This window comes from Tupaia chinensis, unplaced genomic scaffold, assembly GCF_000334495.1.
Source record: "Tupaia chinensis unplaced genomic scaffold, TupChi_1.0 Scaffold149954_1, whole genome shotgun sequence".
NCBI classification, from domain to species: Eukaryota; Metazoa; Chordata; class Mammalia; order Scandentia; family Tupaiidae; genus Tupaia; species Tupaia belangeri.
Window position 1 is genome coordinate 1 of NW_006209796.1, and position 22,993 is coordinate 22,993.

Genomic DNA, 22,993 nt, shown 5'->3' on the forward strand with positions numbered 1-22,993 from the left:
GAATGATTTCTCACTTTCTCTGGTGAATGAATGAATAAAAGGAAGAAAGGTATAAAGCAGGCAGAAAACCACACAGCCAAGAAACTCTACCCAAACACTGAATGCATTCATTTATTTCATATTCCTTCCCATTTCATAAATGAGGAGATGAAGGCAGAAACAGTAAGCCTAAGGCCACGTGGTTGATAGCAGCATTAGTGGGGGTGAGAGATGCGGGTGGGAAGACATCAGTGTCTCTAGATTTGTTTCAAAATAAAACCCCGTCCAGAAAGATGACTGTACAAACAAGTCTCTCAAATCCCAATCCGTTGATCAGAAAGGAAGGCCGCAGAGTTGTCGAGGATCCACCCAACATACTCGGAGGAAGGCCTAGCCAGAGGTGAGGAGGAAATGCCCACAGGGGGCTAGACCAAAGGCAAGGACCCTCCACCTACTCTCTGTCCCACACAAGAGAGAAAGAGAACGGGGGTAAGTGGATTCCACAACACTGCAGTTCCTCTGGGGCAGCTCGCTTACAGAGCACTACCCTTGTCGCTCTTTCCAAACAATAGGCTACAGGGGAGAGGCTGAGGCAGAATTTCCCAATGTCTTCAAAATCAGAAGAAAGACAGGTAGACGCCATTGCCTTGGACAACTCTCCAGCACTTATCACCTAGGCATTCTCACCTCCACCGTCAATCAGGCAGCCCAGGAGCTGGATCCTCCGCTGGTCCCAGGCACAGAGGTGGGGGATGATGGAGCAGATATCTAGGTCTGAGAAGCGGCAGTCTTTGATGAGACAATCCCCCAGAGGGGGCTCCCCGCTTACTTTGCGGGTCAGCAGCAGAAGCACTTCGGGCCATTTCTGTTTCTCCAGTAAGAACTTCATGAAGGCGTTGGCACAATTTTGATTAATTTCACAGACCAGGTCTGGAGGAATTTCTGTCAAAAATAAGAATAAACCACACTTCAAAAAAGGGTCATAGGATTTCTCTTCCTCCCCCAACTACAACTCAATACATACATAATTAACAGTACAGATCAGTATGTTCAAGCCCTGGGGAAACTGCAAACAGGGAGGTTAGAAATACCCTCATGGAGAACACTTAAGCTGGCCAAGGAGAAAGCAGAATGAAGATGGACAAGGCAGAACAGTTGTGTGTGAGACGTGTTACTGAGATCAAAAAGGCTACATTTTTGCATAATATTAAGCTAGTACCCTGCATAAGAAACACTGAAATACAAGTAGATACTTTACAATAATGTGAAAGTCAAGTTGTAAAGAATCGTGATTAACTATGTATCAATGACATTGTGTGTAAGTGTTTCCGTTTGCTCTGTGCTATCTGGAGATAGGATAATGGCTATCCCATTTCAAACTGCTAGTAGTAAATCTTCAGGGACTATTTTCCCCCCAAAAGAATTATATATTTAACTCTATTTATGATGATGATGATGATGATGATTATTTTAAAATTTGCTATAGGGTACATGTGCTCACCAAAGACAGAGAGGGAGAGAGAGACAGAGACAGAGAGAGACAGAGGGAAAGTGAGAAAGCAAGCCACCAGGTCCAGGACTAGAACTGCAGTTGGCCATGTGGGAGTCCAGGGCCTTAACCACTATACCATCTGCTGGCCCTGGGGGGTAGAAAACTTTTTTTTTTTTAGAGGTTTTTGCTATAGGGTGTGTGTGCTCGCCAGAAAGAGAGAAACAGAGAGATAGAAAGTGAGAAATCACCACCCCCCCAGGGGGGATGGCCATGCCCCAATCCCTTCTCCTCCATTCTCTCGGGATCTTGGGCACACACGCACACGTGCCCGGCGTGAGTTTAAGCCACTGGGCCCAGGACCTGAACCATGGTCGACTACGTGGGAGTCCAGCAACATAGACATTATGCTAACTTCTGGTCCCATGGGGGTAGAAAACTTCTAAAATAGATCTTCAGTAAGTAGATTGCCAAATTTAGCAAATACAAATACAGAATACAAGTTACATTTGAATTTCAGATAAGCAACAAATACATTTTTAGTATATTTCACACAGTATTTAGGACATACTTATACTGAAAAAATTATTCATTGTTTATCTGAAATTCTAATTCAACTGGGCATTGTGTCTTTTGTCTAGCAATCTCACCAATAAGAAACCAGAGAAGAACAGAAGGGGAGAAATCAAAGATTACCTAAATAAGAACAACTTGATTTGCATTTGCTAGTTTTGCTTCCCATCTTTCTCTGAAGTCTTCTAACATGAATAATGTTAATAGATAGACTGCTCATTTTAAAATAAGAAAAAGTTAAATATAGGCTAGTCTATCATCCTATTACAAGAATTAGAATAGAAGTGCAAAAGGCAAAATTTTTTTTAATAGACATTTGCAATTTTGTCTCCCAGAATCTACTCATGCATCTTCTGGAAACACTTTCCACCCCCGACCCCCGCACACTGTACTTAGGTGCAGATAGGGCGGGACAGCATATGCTTTGGGCCTAATCCAATAAAGACTCTCCACCTTCCTGACCACGGTCTTAGTTCAGAGGTATACAATGTGATCAAAATGGAAGCCTAGGACTTTGGTTCAAACCATAAAGAGAGAGAGAAAGAGAGAGAGAGAGGGAGAGAGAGGGGTCCACAGGTTAAAAAATGCTGGACGCGTCAGAGGTTAGAGACTGGGCTCTCGTCTCCACAGAGCCAGAAGACAGGTAAGTTGAAAGACAAGAGATAATGGGTCCCCAAGGCCAGCTGTGTCTGAAGCCCTCTCTGACATTTGTATTACGAGAGTCGGGACCAGCAGTTAGCGTAATGGCTATGTCGCTGGACTCCCATGTAGTCGACCGTGGTTTGAGTCCCGGACCCAGTGGCTTAAACTCACACAGGGCACGTGTGCATGCGTGCCCAAGATCCTGAGAGGAGAATGGAGGAGAAGGGATTGTGGCATGGCCATTCTCCCTGGGGGGTGATTTCTCACTTTCTGTCTCTCTGGAGAGTGCATACACCCTAAAGCAGAAAAATAAATGAATAAACTCTCAAAAAGAAAAAAAAAACTTTAAAAAAGTCACTTTTTTGCTAATTTGAAACAAGTTAGGTCTATCACTTTCAACAAAAAGTGTCCTAACATATGGTCAATTAGGACAGAAAAGGAAAGAAAGGGTAAAAGTAAAAGAGAAAAAATTGTTAGAACGCTAGGCAGATTAGAGTCCCACCAAACCCTGGAAAATAACGGAAAGAAGAACTTCAGGAAGACATAAAGAGTAAGGAACAGAGGGGAGAAAAGAAAGTCACCTCTCACTAAAGTGAGGGAAAGAATCCATACCCACACATACAATCCCCCACAGAAAAACAGAGAGCGTACAAGACACAAAGGACGTACAAGACATAGCATCCCCTTCGGTGGCCTCACATTAGATCTTTACCAAACACCAGATATTTTTTTCTTTTCTTTTTCTTTTTTTTTTTTTTGAGAGGTTTTTGCTATAGGGTGCGTGCGCTAGCCAGATAGAGACATAGAGACAGAAAGCGAGAAATCACCCCCCAGGGGGGATGGTCACGCCGCAATCCCTTCTCCTCCATTCTCCTCTCAGGATCTTGGGCATGCACGCACACGCGCCTGGCGTGAGTTCTAAACCACCGGGTCCGGGGTGCAAACTGAGGTTGACTACATGGGAGTCCAGCAACATAGCCAATTACGCTAACTGCTGGTTCCCTTTATTTTCACAACCTGAAGTATAAACAGGGACATGGGCCAGCGGGTGGCATGGAGGTTAAGGGCACTGGAGTCCTACATGGCTGACCGCGGTTCGAGTCCTGGATCTAGCAGCTTGTTTTCTCACTTTCTCTCTTTCTCTGTCTCTGTCTCTGTCTGTCTCTCTCTCTCTCTCTCACTCTGTCCCTCTCTGGTCGAATTTAAATAAGTAAATAAAGCTAAATAAATTCATTCTTTAAAAAAACAAAAAACAAGGACAGTCTTCATGGGTCATGGGTCAAATAACATTAAGCTCAAAAAACCAATGGCTTCCTAGATGTGGTTTGCAAAAGATGTCTGCCTTTAATAGATGTCACAAAAAGAGGTCCCATCCTAGAGTCTGGGATGTGCTGTTGATCCCTGACCCACTCATATTCAAGTGAGAAAGGCCAGGCAACCTAGTCTTGCCTTACCCCCTGCTAACAGCTAATGGGTCTGAGCATTTCATGTGTAGGATACTAGACTAAGTGCTCTGCACCCATTATCTGAGGAAGACTGTTCCCAGCCAAGACAGGAATGAGGAAATTGAAGCTCAAAGAGGTTAGGTAATTGGCCTAAGGCTACAGATCTAGAAAGTGGTAGAGCCAAGACTTGAATGCACAACTCCAAGCCTTCAATACTCTGGTGTCAGCATTCCTTGAAAAGCATTTTTGATTCCTCTGGCCATGCCTTCCTGCATTATCTGTGAAACTGAGACCCTTCAGCCTTATGAAATGTCAAGTTTAAAAATGGTAAATTTCACCTACTTAGAATGTGTAGAGTATTCCCCAATTACCAAAAGGTCCTTTCTGGAAGTTTCCTAATTTCCCCCATAAGGAGAAAGAAATGAACATCCAATTCTGTAATAGCTTTATACTCTAACATTAGCAAACAGCTCCAGAAGAAAAAAAAATCATTAAAAATGATTGTATATGCGAAGAGCAATGCTAAGAGTATATGTGAAAGACTAATAAAAAAGGATGCCTCTAGATACAGCATTTAGGGCCTAAAGTTTAGGGTATATGACAAACCTTCTCTAGTGCTTGAATGTTTCATGAATACATGCATTTATTTTTTACATTAATTTTTTTAAATGTTTTAAAACAGTTTAAGCAGTATAAAACCTCTTTAACACAACTGCATATGCTGGGGGGGGGGATTACCTTGCAGAGTAGAAAGGAGGCGCAAGAACCTCTGCACCACTTCGTGTTTCAGAAAGTTTTTATGCAGTGACCGGCCTCCCGAGTTCAGATACTTCACCAGCTGCTCGGAGGCCTTCCGGAAGCTGTCACCGTCACTAGCAGGTCTGTCACCGTTGCTGAGTCCTGCGAAACCACAACAGATAAGCTTGGCCTAAGTGGTTTTCAAAAATAACTATAATTCTCTACCCCTCCGTGCAGCCACATGTAGTTGACAAAGGAAGAATCAGAGCACCTCGGCCAGACACTCTGAGACAGAGAACACGTGTATGGTGTCACAGTGTCTGGGTGGCACCTTGGTCTTTGCCTCCTGCTGTCATCCTGAAATGTTGTTAGCACAGAGAAAAATAATGAAAACTACAAAAAACGAAGATCCTTTGTAAAAGAACTTCCTTCACCATCAACTAGATTGTAACTTGTTTATCTCCCTGAACCATGCCATTAAAAGCTTTTGGGGGGCCAGCAGGTGGCATAGTGGTTAAGGCACTGAATTCCCACATGGCCAAGCACAGTTTGAGTCCCGGACACCCCTGGCTTGAAAATCACATCAGGGATGTTTGCGTGCATGCCCAAAATCCTGAGAGGAGAATGGAGGAGAAGGGACTGTGATGTAGCCATCCCTCCTAGGGAGTGATTCTTCACTTTCCCTCTCTCTGTCTCTCAATGGTGAGTACAGGCCCCCTGTGGCAAAACCTCAAAAAGAAAAAGCAAAAAGTTTCCAGGAGTATCATTCTTCCCCCAGAAAGATTAGTTTAATGTGAAAGTCACATGAAAATGAATAGAAACATTCTAAGCTTAACAACAGAGATGCTTAGATACAGCTATATAATAAATGCATGATTTTATGGTTCAGACTAGTTATGAAGGTGGTTACAGATCAGAGAAAGTTCCAGACATTAAGAACAAACTCAGAATAACTCATCAATAACAAAAACACATAGAAGAAAAGTTGCTGAATATCAATAAATGGTATCATACTGGTAGATAGAAGACTGTGGATGACTTCTTTATTAAAACATACACTAATGTGGGAACCAGCAGTTAGTGTAATGGCTATGTCGCTGGACTTCCATGTAGTCGACCGCAGTTCGCGTCCCAGACCCGGTGGCTTGAAACTCACGCCAGGCGCGTGTGCGTGCGTGCCCAAGATCCCGAGAGGAGAATGGAGGAGAAGGGATTGCAGCGTGACCATCCCCCCTGGGGGGTGATTTCTCGCTTTCTGTCTCTATGTCTCTCTCTGTCTGTCTGGCGAGCGCACGCGCCCTATAGCGAGAAAAATCTCTCCAAAAAAAGAAAAAAAAATACACTAATGTGTAATTACAATAAATTTTTGTTTTCATGGAAAACTATATTTTCACAAATCTATAATTATACTTAATAAATACATGTGTAAGCAGATTTGAAACTAAAATTAAAGCGATCTTGTGAAACAACAGTACCCAGAAGTATTAGAAAATAAATAAGTCGTTTAAAAAAGACGGATTTCATTTTTGCCTGAAATCTTCCTTTCAACTTATTAAAGTCAAAACAGGTTTTATTACATACAATAATATCAATTTCAATTTACATACCCATCCCATTTTCATCAAGGAAAATAAAAATGTATAATAATAAATATGTGGACCAAGACTAAATGACCAAATCACAAACCCATTCCTTTTTTTGGAGGAGAAGGGATTGCAGCGTGACCATCCCCCCTGGGGGGTGATTTCTCGCTTTCTGTCTCTATGTCTCTCTCTGTCTGTCTGGCGAGCGCACGCGCCCTATAGCGAGAAAAATCTCTCCAAAAAAAGAAAAAAAAATACACTAATGTGTAATTACAATAAATTTTTGTTTTCATGGAAAACTATATTTTCACAAATCTATAATTATACTTAATAAATACATGTGTAAGCAGATTTGAAACTAAAATTAAAGCGATCTTGTGAAACAACAGTACCCAGAAGTATTAGAAAATAAATAAGTCGTTTAAAAAAGACGGATTTCATTTTTGCCTGAAATCTTCCTTTCAACTTATTAAAGTCAAAACAGGTTTTATTACATACAATAATATCAATTTCAATTTACATACCCATCCCATTTTCATCAAGGAAAATAAAAATGTATAATAATAAATATGTGGACCAAGACTAAATGACCAAATCACAAACCCATTCCTTTTTTTTTTTTTTTTGGCAGGTAGGTTTATATAAAGACTTAACATTTCCTTTCCTATAGTTCATAAATTTTTCTAAAAAACACCAAAAACATCGACTTAATAAAAAGGAAAAAAATGACATGTACAGCCTTCAAGGCAATACCCACGCCCGCATTAACTGAAAGCAGGCATCATCCCGGAACTGAGCACAGAGCAGAGAGCAGCTGGGCATCTCTGAGGACCAGAGAGCAGCAGCTTCAGAGGTCTGGATCTGAGCTCCCTAGGAAAGCCAAGGGCTAGAGAATGGGAGGGCTCCCAGACAACTGTGCACAGAACAAAGGCTCCAGACTTGCTGTGCTTGGAAATAAGGGAAGAGCTGAGCAGCAGCAGCCATTAAATAAAGTGCACACGTTGCCATCTAGTGGTAGCCAGCAAAGGCGTGTGAGGACGGTTCTGTCATTCTGACTACTTAGGATTAAAGCTTTGCTCCTTCAAAGTGGTCCATGGCATCCCCTGGCACCTGATGAGAAAAGCAGAATCTTGGTTCTGCCTTGAACAAACTAAATCAAAAATTCGCACTTTAATAAGATTCCAAAAGGGGGACCAGCAGTTGGCGTAATGGCTATGTCACTGGACTCCCATGTAGTCAACTGTGGTTGGAGTCCTGGACCCAGTAGCTTAAACTCACACTGGGTGCATGTGCGTGCGTGCCCAAGATCCCAAGAGGAGAATGGAGGAGAAGGGATTGCGGCCTGGCCATGCCTCTGGGGGGTGATTTCTCGCTTTCTGTCTCTGTCTCTCTCTGTCTTTCTGGCGAGCACATGCACCCTATAGCAAAAACATCTCAAAAAAAAAAAAAAAAGAAAAGAAAACCTAAATTAATTAAATAAATAAAACACATTCTCATTTCAAAGAGGTTCGAATGTAGGGGGAAAGTACAACTTGCTATCAATGAACTCTGAGGCCTAAGCAGTCAATATCAGGATAAAATAAAGACACTTCCAAAAATTCCGTAAGTCTACTGTTCATGCCTCTGTGAGAAATTTACTTGACTAGGCACTCTAGCAGATTAATAAAGAAATGTATACAGCAGATAACATGAGCCACAAGAGTCATACATGAGTGCAAACACTACAATAAGCATAAAAATAGATGAGTTTCATTGAACCGAGATGCTTAAAGAACAAAGCCTTCAGGACGTATGGTGACTCTTTCCTATGGGTCCAGCCACGCTACCAGTTGCAGAAAGAAAAATATTTACATAATCAACTACCATATAAATACCATTCATTACTTTTCAGTTTGGGGAATCAATCTATAGAGGAAGCATGAACAACTGAAGATTTAAGGCACGAAATGTAAATGGTACAAATAACATCATTAGACAAAACTCTAACAAATAAGCCTGCCTCAGCTAAGCACTCTGGTACAGTAGCCTGTCAGCAGATGCTGTTCCAGACTGATAAATCAAGAAACAGAGAGAGACAAAGTTTTTCTCTTGCTCTCAGCTCCACCTTTTATCTTGTTAATTATCGCTCTAATTTTTTTTTAAAAAAAGGAAAAACAGTAATTACAATTTTTTCTTTTTTTCTTTCTTTTTTTTTTGTTGTTGTTTATAATACGAATGATTAAGTATATACCGGATGGGAAATCACATTTTGTATGCTGTGATGATGCTTAGGGAAGGAATGTAAATTAAGTTATAAAAAAAAAAAGTTTCAGGAAAAAAAAAATCTATTCAATGACTGCAGTAAGATATATAGCCCCAGCTAGGTGCTACTTTATAGAATGTGTAAAGTTAGATTTGTGTTCGTGGAAACATATATATCACCTGTGTTTGCTATGAAAATATTTAGATTAATTAAGGTCTTTAGTAATTCAATAAAATGTGGGAGGAAAACAGTATCGAAAGCAAACATAGATACCAGAGACAGTGTGGGAGGAGAGTTGGAGATGGCAGAGGGTAAGAGATAGGGAATCAAGGATGGGGGGGCGGGAGCAAAACATACAGAAAACAAGAAATGGAAAATTATTTGCTGACAATAACATGTATGTTCATGTGCTTGATTGAGACAATATATAGTGTACTCTGGATGGAAAATCTCATTTTGTATGCTGTAATGATGTACAGTGAATGAATGCAAATAAATAAATTGAAATATAAAAAACAACCAGAGCTATAAGTGTATTTTAAGTTATTGGCGGGGATTGTTTCTGAGGAGTAGGCTTGGTTTTTTTTTGTTTTTTGTTTTTTTTTTACTTTCCTGTTGAGTTTAAATGTATTTCCTCTTTTGCATGCATGGAAAAAAAATCACCCATACTGTCCAGAGATGGACCTGGAGAAGTTCCCAAAATATCATAGATGCTCTCTAAATAAAGTCTCATTCTAGCTTTCTGAAGAACCTACAAGTTTTCCAAAGACTAGGGGAGTATCACTTCCATCTACATGTGCAAAGAAGAGATACACTGAACCAGCTTTAGCCCCCCCAAAAAAGTTAACTCCCTGGAAACTGTACCTGTTAGGTCCTTAGAACACGCAGCCAGCTTTGCCAAGTGACTGTTGATTTTCTCGATGGCTTTGAAGTTCTTATTCCTCTTCAGGACATCCACAGGGGATCGGGACTGGCGATCCAGCAGAGTGGGGTCTGCCCCAAAGTGCAGGAGCATCTGCACGTCCTCTGTCTGTCCTAGGGTAGGCCAGAAGGAGAAGGAAGAATGATCATGGTCCCTTCCATAAGGAGATGTTCCCAGGAGTGCTCTTCTTCCAGTGTCCTGCCCGAGCACCTGCACTGTCGGCCTTGGGTAGTCCAGCCAACTCCCCAAAGCAGAGTCCTGAGTGGAGTGGGAAGGACAATTGCTTTTAAGAGGTTCAGAAGTGCACTCCTCTCTACCTTTCTCCTCTCTCCCTGGCAATGAGCAAGGAGAGGGGGAATCTGGTTACTAGGCAACAGTTAGAGCTGTAAGGCTAACAGCAAGCTGTGACTTAGGTTTCTTTATTCCCTAGAGAGGAAACAGAATATTCTTCCAGGAAAAAAAAAGCCTATCTGGGGGACAGGAGAAGAAAATGGCAATGGCTTTGGCATCAGGGGGCTTGTTGTCTCTGTTACCACTCTCCAGCCCAACGCTCTGGCTGCCAGCTCCATCTGCTGCTCTGACATATCAATTTGCCAAGCACCGAGGTGTCTCTGGAACCGCAGATGCAACAGTTTTCAGAATGGAACAGGTATATCCCTGGGAGTACTCCAACACTTACGTGGGGACAGAGAGTGAAAGCAATGCGTGCATTCTAACGTGCAGGTCTCCACCTTGCACATGAAGATTGGCTAAAATCCACCCTCTGATCGGGTGCCCTTATGCCAGGTATCATCCTGCTCATGGTGGTCTCCTTTCTCATCCTCCCAGTCACAACTGCCCTTCTCTCCTTGTTCAAAATAAGTAAGTGCAGTCCTACTTCGTACCTGTTGAGAATCTTACTCTGGTAGGCAGAATTCTAAGAGCCTCCAAGGGTCCCGACCCATGGGACACCTTCTCCCAATTCTTCAGTCAAACACAACCCTCTGCTGCTAGATGAGACTTCGCGAATATAATCCGTTGACGTTAAGATACGGAGATTCTAGGGCTGCCCTGGTGTGGTGGTTAGGGCGACTGGATTCCACATGGCTGACAATGTGGTTTGAATCCTGGAGGTCTTGAGAAGCATGTGCATGTGTGTATGCGAGTCCAAAATCCTGAAAGGGGGAGAGATAGAGGACGACAGGGTGATTCGGTGTACCAGACTAGTCACGTGAGTCCTAAAGGTACAGTTCTAGAGGTCAGAGATGGTGCTCAAGGTCAGAGATGACAGAGGTTAGAGATTCGAGGTATGAGAGGGAGTTGATGCTCAAGGAATTCTCCCCTGCTGGTTTTGGAGACACAGGGGACTGCAGAACAAGGCGTGTGTGAGGCCGGTAGATGCTGAGAGCAGCCTCTGACTGACACCTAGCAGGGAAACAGAGACCTTGGTCCAGCAACCGCAAAGACCTGGATTCTGGATTCTGCCACACGCAGGTGAGCTCGAGAAAGGTACAGAACTTCAGATGAGAACAGACATGGAGCCAATGCCTTCATGTCGGCCTCGTAAGACACTGAGCAGAAGACTCAGTCACATCATACCAGAGGGCTGTCCTAAAGGACTGAGTTAAATGGGTGTAAGTTTATGGTGATTTGTTACATAGCATAGAAAACTGGGACCAGCAGTTAGCATAATGGCTATGTCGCTGAACTCCCATGTAGTCAGCCGTGGTTCGAGTCCTGGACTGGTGGCTTAAATTCACGCCAGGCACGTGTGCATGCATGCCCCAGATCCCGAGAGGAGAATGGAGGAGAAGGAACTGCGGTATGGTCATCCCTCCTAGGGGGTGATTTCTCACTTTCTGTCTCTCTGTCTCTCTCTGTCTTTCTGGTGAGTACATGTGCCCTATAGTAAAAATCTCTCAAAAAAAAAGCATAGAAAACTAAGATAGTTACTAAAGTATCCATCCCCAGAAGGTAAAACTCCTGGCCTCCAGGGTATCATCCTAAGAGACGATTAAAATCCTTCTAAAAATCACCTCGATCCGGGACCAGCAGTTAACGTAATGGCTATGTCGCTGGACTTCCATGTAGTCGACCACGGTTCGCGTCCCGGACTCAATGGCTTAAAACTCACGCAGGGCACATGTGCGTGCGTGCCCAAGATCCCGAGAGGAGAACAGAGGAGAAAGGATTGAGGCATGGCCATGCCCCCTGGGGGGTGATTTTTCATTTTCTCTCTGTCTCTGTCTGTCTGTCTGGCAAGCGCACACGCCCTATAACAAAAGCCTCTCCAAAAAAAAATTTTTTTTAATTGAGGTATAGTTCATATGCCATAAAACACATCCTTTTAAAGTGTTTAATATAACTTTATATATAATTAGGAAGCTATACAATCATTACTATCCAATTCCAGAACATTTTCATAACCCCCAAAAGAAATCTCATACTCATTAACAATTGCTCACCATTCCCTCTTCCTCCAGTTCTTAGGAACTCATAATCTACTGTCTATCCCTAGGGACTTCCTTATTCTGGACATTTCATATGAATGAAATCATGTAAGATGTGGGTTTTTGCGCCTGGCTTCCCTCACTTAGCATGATGTTTTCAAGGTTAATACTTTCTTTTTATGGCTAACTAATACTCTATTGTATGGGTATTTTGTTTATCCATTCATCACTTGATAGAGACTTGGACTATTTCCACTTTTTTGGTGCTTATGAATAATGCCACTATGAATAATCATGTACAAGTTTTTGTTTGAGCACCTTTACATTTCTCTTAGGTATAGTCCTAAGAGTGGTATTCCTAGGAATATGGCAATTCTGACTTTTGAGAAACTGCTAGACTATTTTCCAAAGCAGATGCTCCATTTTTCTTGCCCACCAGCAATGTACAAAGGTTCCGATTTTTCTTTATCCATGTCAACACTTATGACTGTCTTGTTAACCTTAGTCATCTTAATTGGTGTGAGTAGAATAAAACAAAGTCCAGAATTAAAGGCATCTTAAACCACTGAGGTCAAGAGAGGCTTTTTTTTAAGAGAAAGATGTTTGCTATAGAATGTGTATGCTTGCCAGAGAAACAGAGAGAGAGACAGAAAGTGAGAAATCACCCCCCCAGGGGGATGGCCGTGTCATAATCCCTTCTTCTCCAGTCTCTTCTTAGGATTCTGGACACCCATGCACTCGAGTCCAGCATGAGTTTTAAGTCACCGGATATGGGATTTGAACTGCGGTCGACTATGTGGGAGTCCAGTGACATAACCATTACGCCATCTGCTGGCCCCAACAGAGACTTTTCAATAAATGGTGCTAAGACACAGAAGTAGCCATATGGAAAGATAAATGTTGACCCTTATACTAAACTTCACTAGATCAGGGATCTAAATGTAAAAGAATGAAATCACACAGCATTAGAAGAAAATATGGGAGAATTCCTCTTTTTTTTTTTCTTTTTTTGGAGAGGTTTTTGCTATAGGGCGTGTGCACTCGCCAGACAGACAGAGAGAGACAGAGAGACAGAAAGCGAGAAATCACCCCCCAGGGGAGATGGACACCCTGCAATCCCTTCTCCCCCATTCTCTTCTAGGGATTTTGGGCACACGCACACGCCCCTGGTGTGAATTTAAGCTGCTGGATCTGAGACTTGAACCGCGGTCAACTATGTGGGAGTCCAGCGACGTAACCATTACACCATCTGCTGGTCCCCTCACCTCCTTTCTACATGCTCACCCTCCCAGTCATGCTGAATTCAGGGGAAAGTTTAGGCCTCTAGGCCTGCCACGGGATGGGATGAGTGAGCTGTGTGGGTTTCCAAATGCCTGGAAGCCCCGCCGGCCGCAGCACTGTCCAGGGAGGAGTGGCTACTTACTCTTGATGAGGTACCCTGGGGTGTGGGCGGCAACCACATGCAGGACGGTGCAGCCATCTTTGTCCTTCTGGTTGATGCAGCCTTTCCACTCGGGCTTATGGTCCATGACCCACCTAAAAAGGTGGTTTTCCTCTGAAGGGAATTAAAATGAATTCCTGATGTTATTTTTATTTTTATTTTTCTGCCAAAGACCACATGCACTCACCAGAGAAGACAGACAGACACAGACACATAGAGAGACAGGTAGAAAGCACTCCTGGTGGGGCACGGTCACATTGCAATCCCCTCCATTTCTCCATCCTGTCAGGATTTGGGCATGCGCGCGCATCTGGTGTGTTTCTCAAGCTGCCGAGGTTGCAATTCAAACCACAGTCAGGTATGTGGGATCTGGATCCCCTAACCATGAGGCCACGAAGCCACCCCTTCTAATACTTTCTACATACGAAGTATCAGCAAAGCAAGTCCAGTGTACCAGTATGAGGTAACGGATGGGGACTCTGGCACATTCCCACCCACCACTAATGCGGCTTGGGGAAGCTCTCGGGAATTTGTACATTAAGGAGCACTGATGGAAAGTTAGTCATAATAATCTTAGATCAGGTTCCCTAGAAGCCTGATCCAAGGATTCTCATACCTGCAATTAACTAAGAAAGAGAAAGAAGGAAGAAAGGAAGAAAGGAAGAAAGGAAGAAAGAAAGGAAGAAAGAAAGGAAGAAAGAAAGAAAGAAAGAAAGAAAGAAAGAAAGAAAGAAAGAAAGAAAGAAAGAAAGAAAGAAAGAAAGAAAGAAAGAAAGAAAGAAAGAAAGAAAGAAAGAAAGAAAGAAAGAAAAGAAAAGAAAAGGAAGAAAAGAAAGAAAGAAAGAAAGAAAGAAAGAAAGAAAGAAAGAAAGAAAGAAAGAAAGAAAGAAAGAAAGAAAGAAAGAAAGAAAGAAAGGAGGAAGGGAGGAAGGGAGGAAAGGAGGAAAGAAAGAGAGAGAAAGAAAAAAAAGAAAGAAAAATGTCAGGAGAAAAGAGTGAGGGAAGCAGGACAGGGCAGAGAAAGGAGCCAGACATGGAAGTGGCTTAAGCTCCCTTCTGCTCCAGCCTGATCCCTTTGGCAAGCTCTAAAGCAGGAATTAAAGCACGAATCTCACTACGGCTGCCATCTTGAGGTCAGGGCTAGCCTTCTGCATCTCCATGCAGTGCCTGTCAGTTAAGAGCTACAGAAGGACCTGGGGGCCGGGGGAGCAGATCTGAGGGAAGATCCCCCTGAGAAGTGGTGCCTGTTGGCAAAGAGCAGTTCTCTGGGTAAGGAGGGGCTACGCGTCCTTAGGAGCCCATACTGACTGTAAGTGTGGGCAGGGGCACTGGTGACAAAGAGGATCGGGCGGAACTCCACAGCCTCTACTTCAATAACCAAGCCAACACCTCTGATTAGAAGACTAACCTACTTCTGGGACCAGCAGTTAGCATAATGGCTATGTTGCTGGACTCCCATGTAGTAAACTGTGGTTCAAGTCCCAGACCCAGTGTCTTAAACTCATGCCGGGCACATGTGCGTGTGTGACCAAGATCCCGAGAGGAGAATGGAGGAGAAGGGATTGCAGTGTGACTATCCCCCCAGGGGGTGATTTCTTGCTCTCTGTCTCTCTGTATTTCTGGCGAGTGCACGTACCCTATAGCAAAAACCTCTCAAAAAAAAAAAAAAAAAAAGAAGACTGACCTACTTTCTACTATCACTAGGACACGTGTTTCAAATCCTTCTCCTAGTCCTCCCTCACAGCTCTTACGATCTAGGTAAGCCACACACCTCTAACAACTCTGGCACCTTTTGTCGCCATGTCTCCTGAGAAGTGAATCAGGGGTAGACTTGAAGGATTGATTTCACAGATATCATCGATAACACAGGAACTAACTCAGAGCAAACTCATCAGGGATTACAGCGCTCGTAACCAAAAGCACATTTCCTTGTGCTCCGGTTTCCTAATTTGAAACTAGGAGAACTGTATTACATTACACTTAATCGAGCTTTACTTTCAAATGTTTTATCCACCAATCCCTGTGTATGAATGAAGTCTTGGTGCCGCCCTGTAGCACAGTGGTTAAGCACTGTGCACTGGAGCCTGATCCCACATGGCTGATCACAGTTCGAGTCCTGGCCCCGTAGCTTGAAAAACATGCCAGACTCATTTGTGGCATGCCCCACATTCTGATGGGGTGGAAAATGGAGGAAAAAATATTGCAGCATGGGGCCACCAGGTGGCATAGTTGTTAAGGCGCTGGACTCCCACCTGGAGGCTTGCTTTCTCACTATTCCACTCTCTCTCTCTGTCTCTCTCTTCCTTGTCAAATTAAAACAATAATAATAACAGGGGCCAGCAGATGGTGTAACAGTTATGTTGCTGGACTTCCGCATAGTCGACCATGGGTTGAGTCCCAGACCCAGTGGCTTAAAACTTATGCCGGGTGTGTGTGCATGTGTGCTCAAAGTCCAGAGAAGAAAGTGAAGGAGAAGGAATTGCAGCATGGCCATACCCCCTGTGGGGGGTGATTTCTCACTTTCTGTCTCTCTGTCTCTGTCTCTCTGGCAAGCACATGCACCCTATAGCAAAAATCACTTCCCCCCCAAAAAAATATAGTAACAATAATAATAACAACAGCAAACAGAATTAAATAAATAAATAATTCTTTAAAAAAAAAAAAAAAAAAAAAGAAAGTTTTCAAAAAAATAAACATTGCAGCATGACCATGCCCCACTGGGGAGATGCCCCTTCTTTCTCTCCTTCTTTCTCTGTCTTTCTCTCTCTCTCCTCTCTCTCTCTCTCTCTCTCTCTCTCTGAAGAGTGTACCCTCTAGCAATTAAAAAAAAAAAGAATAAAATCTCTGTGGATTCCCCAATATATGAAATAGATAATAGTAGGAAAAACATGACTGAAGCAAAAAGAGGGTCTGAGATCTCAAAGCCCTGTCCACCCTACACTTCCCCCCTTCCTAAGAAGACGACACAACCTAGGAGAGGTAGACTAGCCAAGGTCTCTAGGTCTCTTCTGGCAATAAAATGATATGGTAAATATCTTCATGATAAAATAAAATTATTTCAGTATTTAAATTCTATAACCAGCTGATGGAGTTTTGGGGGAAAAAATTAATGAAATTAGCAATCTTTTTTTTAAAAAACACAAACTATATCAGCAACAGCCTATGTTTCCCTTGGGATTTCCCCAGGCCATAGTCCCAAGACCATCTTAGTCAAGCCTTTGGGTGAGAGAGGAAATGAAGCGGGAGGGAAAGACCAAAGTCGCCAGAGGGAAGACCCACAGCTCTCCTGGGAGCTCTGCCCAGCGAAGGCGACCTGTCTTCCTCGGGTCCCAGTGCTCTACTCTGTTGCCAGAATCTGTCTAGGAACATAGAATTGTGTCATCTGGGGCCTCCTGGAGGTACCAGGTCCCAAGGGAGACAACAATGTCGCTTCATCTGAACAGTCAAATTGTTGGAATATTCAAATCATTGAAATATTCTGCATCTGGGGGACCAGCAGATGGTGAGGTGGTTAAGGCGCCAGACACTCCCACATGGCCGGCCATGGTTCAAGTCCTAGACCTGGCAGCTTGCTTTCTCACTTTCTCTCTCTCTCTCTCGCTCTCTCTCTCGCTCTCTCTCTCTCTCTCTGTGTGTGTGTGTGTGTGTGTGTGTGTGTGTGTGTGTGTGTGTCTGGTTGAATTAAAATAAATGAATGAATAAATAAAATTAAATAATTTAAAAATTAAAAAAACACTTTAAAAATAAATAAATAAATATCCCGTATCTGAGTGGCTCTGTGATGGTTTCACTTGAGCTCAGTGGTGCCCCAGAGCCCAGGGCAGGAAGAGTGGCCCGGCAGATGTCTAACTGGGAGAACACTCACTGGCTTGGATACAGAGTCTCATGAGGGCATGAAGAGGGTACGGTCCTATGCTCTCGATACTGGCCCCAATGGAGATGAGCCACTGGACTAACTTGGGCACCTGTTCCATTTTCTCATAAAGCCCAATGAAGACATATTTCTGAAAAATAAAAGAAAAGAACACACAGGAAGAATTATGAGAATGACTACATCAATATGAAACTTCAAACCCCTTTACCCATAAAGTTTGGAATCGGTAAAATGTGGATTCGCTGTGACCCAAACAGAAGGTTATTTTAAGTAATAAATTTGTGGTGTGGCAGCTAAAGGAAATGGTCCCGGATACAAGGCTGACGTGGCCTGATTTGAAACCTTATGTTTCAGGAAACCACCTTACCTCAAAAAGACTTTTCAGTGATAATTCTGAGACGTGGATATTTCTTGGCAGTCGGTCTTTTTTTGCTGACAGAAGCAGAAATGACTGATGAGGGGGAGAAAAACAGAAGCTAGGAATGATAATATTCTTCATTTATGTTATTACAGCAAAAGGTTATTTTAAGCTTTCAAGCAAATAAATAGAACCACAAATCAAGACCCAGCCTGGTGACAGTTAGTAGCAAACTTAACTGCAGTGGTGGAAGCCACATGGCCAAGCATAGTTTCAGATCCCCAGGTTGGCTTGAAAACACGCCAGGTGTGTGTGTGTGTCTAAGATCCCGAGGAGCTAGAGGGCCAGGGAGGGGGATCATGGTATGATGAGACCCAGCTGAAGGTGTGTGTGTCTCTGTGTGGGTGTGTCTTGAATACAAACGCATGCTCTCGATCATAAACAAAATAAATTACAAAAAATAAAATAAAATAAAATAAAAAAACAAAGCAAAACCCTAGACTTCTCACCTTTTTTTTTTTTTTTTTTTTTTTTTTAAGCTGTCTGCAGTTTTAGACTGAACCATGATCAGCACAATCTCTCTGTCTGGTCAACTTTGTGTTCTCCCTACATTTTCTCAAAGCCTGCTGAGGACAAGAACAGCTGATGTCAAGCAGTATTTCAGAAACAACCGTAGCAGTGAGGTTAAAAAAAAAAAATAAGGTTAAAAACAAACACACAAAAAAATCATTCCCAGCCTGGCCTTGGCCAGGTGGTTGAGGAAGCCAGATCCCACATGGCTGATAACATGCCTCACATCTCAGCCTCCACTGCTTGAAAACCACACCAGGCACATGTGTGTGCATGGCCAAAATCCCAACAAGATGGAGAACTGGAGAAGGAATTGTGCTGTGACCACGCCCCTACGGGGGGAGGAGCGAGGGGTGCTTTCTTCTTCTCTTTCTCTCTTTCTTTCAGACTTTCTCTAGTGAGCACACGTGCCCCGTGCCCAATAAAAAAAAAAAAAAGAAAGAAAGAAAACAAAAGTCATTCCCTGAAAAGCTCTTTTAACAGCTTAGCAAACAGAAGACTCAAATCCTTTAGAAATATCCCATCCCAATGTATTCACATTAGTGTCTCATAAGCCCCAACCACTTGGGGCCCACTAGACCATATCAAGCGGTGTGCTAGAACTGGCTTTTATCAGCAGTGGGCTGACTGTGCACATCTCTTCAGAACTCCAACTCCTGTACGATATACTAGCAGCTGGAATCTGGCTATGGTAAGAGTCTTTACACTATGGAAATTGGCAAATGCTAATCAGGATTTTTTCTTCTTTCATTCAGAGAGTCTGCTTTTAAACCAAGGACTCTATCTAAAGTCACTGAAGAAGCTGAATCCCAGAGAGTTTAAGCAATTTTTCCTAGGGATAGTTATTTTAAAAAAGTAGAAACTAACTGATTAATATATTTCAATGGCCTTTTTTTTTTTTTTTAAGTTTTTTGTTCCCCACATTGGGTGCATGCACTCATGAGAGAGAGAGACAGACATAGAGCAGGAAAGTGAGAAGTCATCCCCCAAGGGGAGGGCCATGCCATAATCCCTTCTTCTCCATACTCCTCTTGGGATTTTGGACACACACACACACACACACACACACCAAACATGATTTTCAAGCTGCCAGGTTCCTGATTCGAATTGTCATCGGCCACGTGAGAGTCTAGCACCTTAACCATTATGCCACTGTTGGCCCCAGCATTCCTTCTTAAATGATGGTCCAGTTAAAAAGATATTCTTGGGGCCAGCAGTTAGCATAGTGGCTATGTTGCTGGACTCCCGTGTAGTCTACCGTGGCTTGCGTCCTGGACCTGGTTGCTTAAAACTCATGCCAGGCACGTGTGCGTGTGTGCCTGAGATCCCGAGAGGAGAATGGAGGAGAAGGGATTGCGGTGTGGCCATCCTCCCTGGGGGTTGATTTCTCGCTTTCTGTCTCTCTGTCTCTCTGTCTGTCTGGTCAGCGCACTCCCTCTGTGGCAAAAAACCTCTCAAATAAAAAAAAAAGTTATTCTTATCATAACCAAGATAAATGAAGAGTAAATTATAATCCCTCAGTGCCAACAGAGATCACTTAACCGAGTGTACCTTCCCCATAAGAGAGCAGCCGCCTTTTACTCACATGCCACAACCCCTGCTTCGCCAACTTTTCTATTACAGACTGCCACACTTCTGCTGGGAATCCACTACTGAAAAGATGATCAAAGCAGGGCAAGAAACTCTGTAAAACAATGGAGTCACCTGAAAGGAAGACCCACAGTTTAGACATTTTAACAGGAAAGTCTAGAACATTTGAGAAAACGTCCTCTGACTAAGACCACACATAGACAAATGGTAAGTTAAAGATATCAGAAAGAAAGGCATTTTCGAATGGGGACCAATTGTTAGCGTAATGGCTATGTCACTGAACTCCCATGCAGTCAACCGCGGTTCAAGTCCCGGACCCAGTGACTTAAACTCATGCCAGACACATGTGCGTGCGTGCCCAAGATCCCAAGAGGAGAATGGAGAAGGGATTGCAGTGTGGCCATCCACCCGGGAGGGGTGATTTCTCACTTTCTGTCTCTCTGTTTCTCTCTGTCTGTCTGGCAAGCGCACGCGCCCTATAGCAAAAACCTCTCCAAAAAAAAAAAAAGACAGGTGTTTTCAAAGACCCTTATAATTGAATGAAGTGACAATCATGTTAAGTTCATGCATAAAATTAATCCCCTAAGCATTAGGCAGTTATATTCACTTCACTTCCCCGTTTGCCAAGCCCAGGGACAAGTGCGTCTATTTAATCCTTCAAATAAACCTCAAAGGCAATACCTACTATCTCCATTTACAGAGGAGGAAATAAACACTTGAGAGAATTTTTAAAATTTACTTCCTTTAAGGAAAATATAACAAATGTTTTTGTAACCCAACAGATTAAAAACAATGACAAATGAAGAGAGATTTCATGGCTCATCACATAGCTAGTTCATGACAAAAAACAAGACTGAAACCCAGATCTACCCAACTCTTAGTCAACGCACATTCTTCTAAACTAGTGGCCCATTAACCTTCTGCATCTCATCATCCTCCAAAGAACATTTCTCAAAATCATGCATGAGACTGCCCAAGGGGGCATATCGAATGTCAGGATAACGCGTACCTCTTCAAAAAGATCAATTTCGAACAATAAAGTAAATATCAAAAATAAGAGACCACCAGATGGCATAATGGTAACATCACTGGACTCCCACATAGTCAACAGCGCTTAGAGTCCCGGACACGGTGGTTTGAAACTCATACCAGGCGCCTGTGTACATGGAGGAGAAGGGTTTGTGGTGTGGCCATCCCCCCAGGGGGTGATTTCTCACTTTCTAAATCTCTGTCTCTCCGGTGATCACATGCACCCTATAGCAAAAAATCTCTTATAGAAAAAATAGTAATAGGGACCAGCAGTTGGCAAAATGGCTATGTCGCTGGACTCCCATGTAGTAGGCCACGGTTCGAGTCCCAGACCCGGTGGCTTAAACTCATGCCAGGCGCCTGTGTACATGGAGGAGAAGGGTTTGTGGTGTGGCCATCCCCCCAGGGGGTGATTTCTCACTTTCTAAATCTCTGTCTCTCCGGTGATCACATGCACCCTATAGCAAAAACCTCTCCCGAAAAATAAACAAATAATTTAAAAACCATAATAATCAAAAACAATATACATTGTGTGAAAGGATACATTTTCATAAAAACATTTTTCAAAATTTAGAAACTGAGCCATAGGCATAGATTCATCCTCCCAAAAGTACCAAATGCATTGTCCTCATAAGTCCTGTTTACCGCTGCTTCCTCTCCATGGATGTGGTGGAAGGACAGAAAGAAACCACCCAGTCTATCTTAAGGGACGGTCACCAAGAGGCAGTTGTCAGAAGTTCCCATAACTCTGTCTTGGCTTCTTTTATGGAGGGGGGGAGAGGTTTTTTGCTATAGGGCGCATGCGCTCACCCGACAGACAGAGAGAGACAGAGAGACAGAAAGTGAGAAATCACCCCCCAGGGGGGATGGCCACGCCGCAAACCCTTCTCCTCCGTTCTCCTCTTGGGATCTTGGGCACGCACACACATGAGCCCGGCGTGAGTTTAAGCCACTGGGTCCGGGACTTGAACCACGGTCGACTACATGGGAGTCATGCGACATAGCTAATACGTTAACTGCTGGTCCCCTGTCTTGGCTTCTGAAAGAACAGTGATTTTTTTTTCTTTTTTCTTTTTTTAAATTTAAATTTATTTATTTACATTCATTCACTGTACATCATTATAGTATACAAAATAAGATTTTCCATCCAGAATATACTGTATATTGGCTCAATCAAGCACATCAACATTTGTTGCTATCGTCAACAAATAATTTCCTATTTCCTGTTTCCTGTATATTTTGCTTTTTATCCCATCCTTAATTCCCTATCTCTCACCCTCTGCCATCTCCCACCCTCCTCCCACACTATCTCTGGTATCCATGGTTGCTTTCTATGCCTTTTCCCCCCACATTTTATTGATTCACTAAAGATCTTTTTTTTTTTTTGGAGAGGTTTTTTTTTTTGCTATAGGGCACGTGCGCTCGCCAGAAAGACAGAGAGAGACAGAGAGACAGAAAGCGAGAAATCACCTTCCAGGGACAATGGCCACACTGCAATCCCTTCTCCTCCAGTCTCCTCTTGGGCACGCACACACACGTGCCCAGCGTGAGTTTAAACCACCGGGTCCGGGACGTGAACCGTGGTCAACTACATGGGAGTCCAGTGACATAGCCATTACACTAACTGCTGGTCCTGATTCACTAAAGATCTTAATTAATCTAAATATTTTCAATAGCAAGCACAGCTGATATATACATATCCATGAACACAAGTCTGACTTTAGGCATAAACCTCAGTGAGTAGAATGAACGCACTATAAAGTAGCACCTAGCTGGGGCTATATAGCTTACTGCAGTCATCACATAGGTATTTTTAATGCATTTTTTAATTTTGAGAAAAACAGTTTTCATGCTTTTTTCCCTGAAACATTTTTCTAAATTAATTAATTTACATTCATTCCCTAAGCATCATCACAGCATACAAAAAGTGATTTCCCATCCAGAATATACTGCACAGTGGCTTAATTATGCATGTTATTGTCAATAATTTTCCATTTCTAGTTTCATATATATATATATATATAAAACCCCTATTTCTGACCCTCTGCCCTTTCCCACCCTCTTCTCACACTATCTCTGGTGTCTACAG

At 42.9% G+C, this 22,993-nt stretch overlaps 1 protein-coding gene across 1 annotated transcript in view; it reads right to left on the reverse strand.

The window, feature by feature from the left end:
* Positions 1-390: 390 nt before the first annotated feature.
* Positions 391-22,993, reverse strand: part of LOC102481447 (TPR and ankyrin repeat-containing protein 1-like) — a 25,686-nt gene continuing 3,083 nt past the window's right edge. Inside the window, exons 3-9 of the mRNA XM_027769537.1 lie at positions 19,871-19,989; positions 17,725-17,808; positions 17,349-17,487; positions 13,466-13,597; positions 9,556-9,726; positions 4,867-5,028; positions 391-921 (exon numbers count right to left, since the gene is read on the reverse strand). Coding sequence (XP_027625338.1) covers positions 653-921; positions 4,867-5,028; positions 9,556-9,726; positions 13,466-13,597; positions 17,349-17,487; positions 17,725-17,808; positions 19,871-19,989 — 1,076 coding nt within the window. The 3' untranslated portion in view covers positions 391-652. The remainder of the gene's footprint in view (positions 922-4,866; positions 5,029-9,555; positions 9,727-13,465; positions 13,598-17,348; positions 17,488-17,724; positions 17,809-19,870; positions 19,990-22,993) is intronic.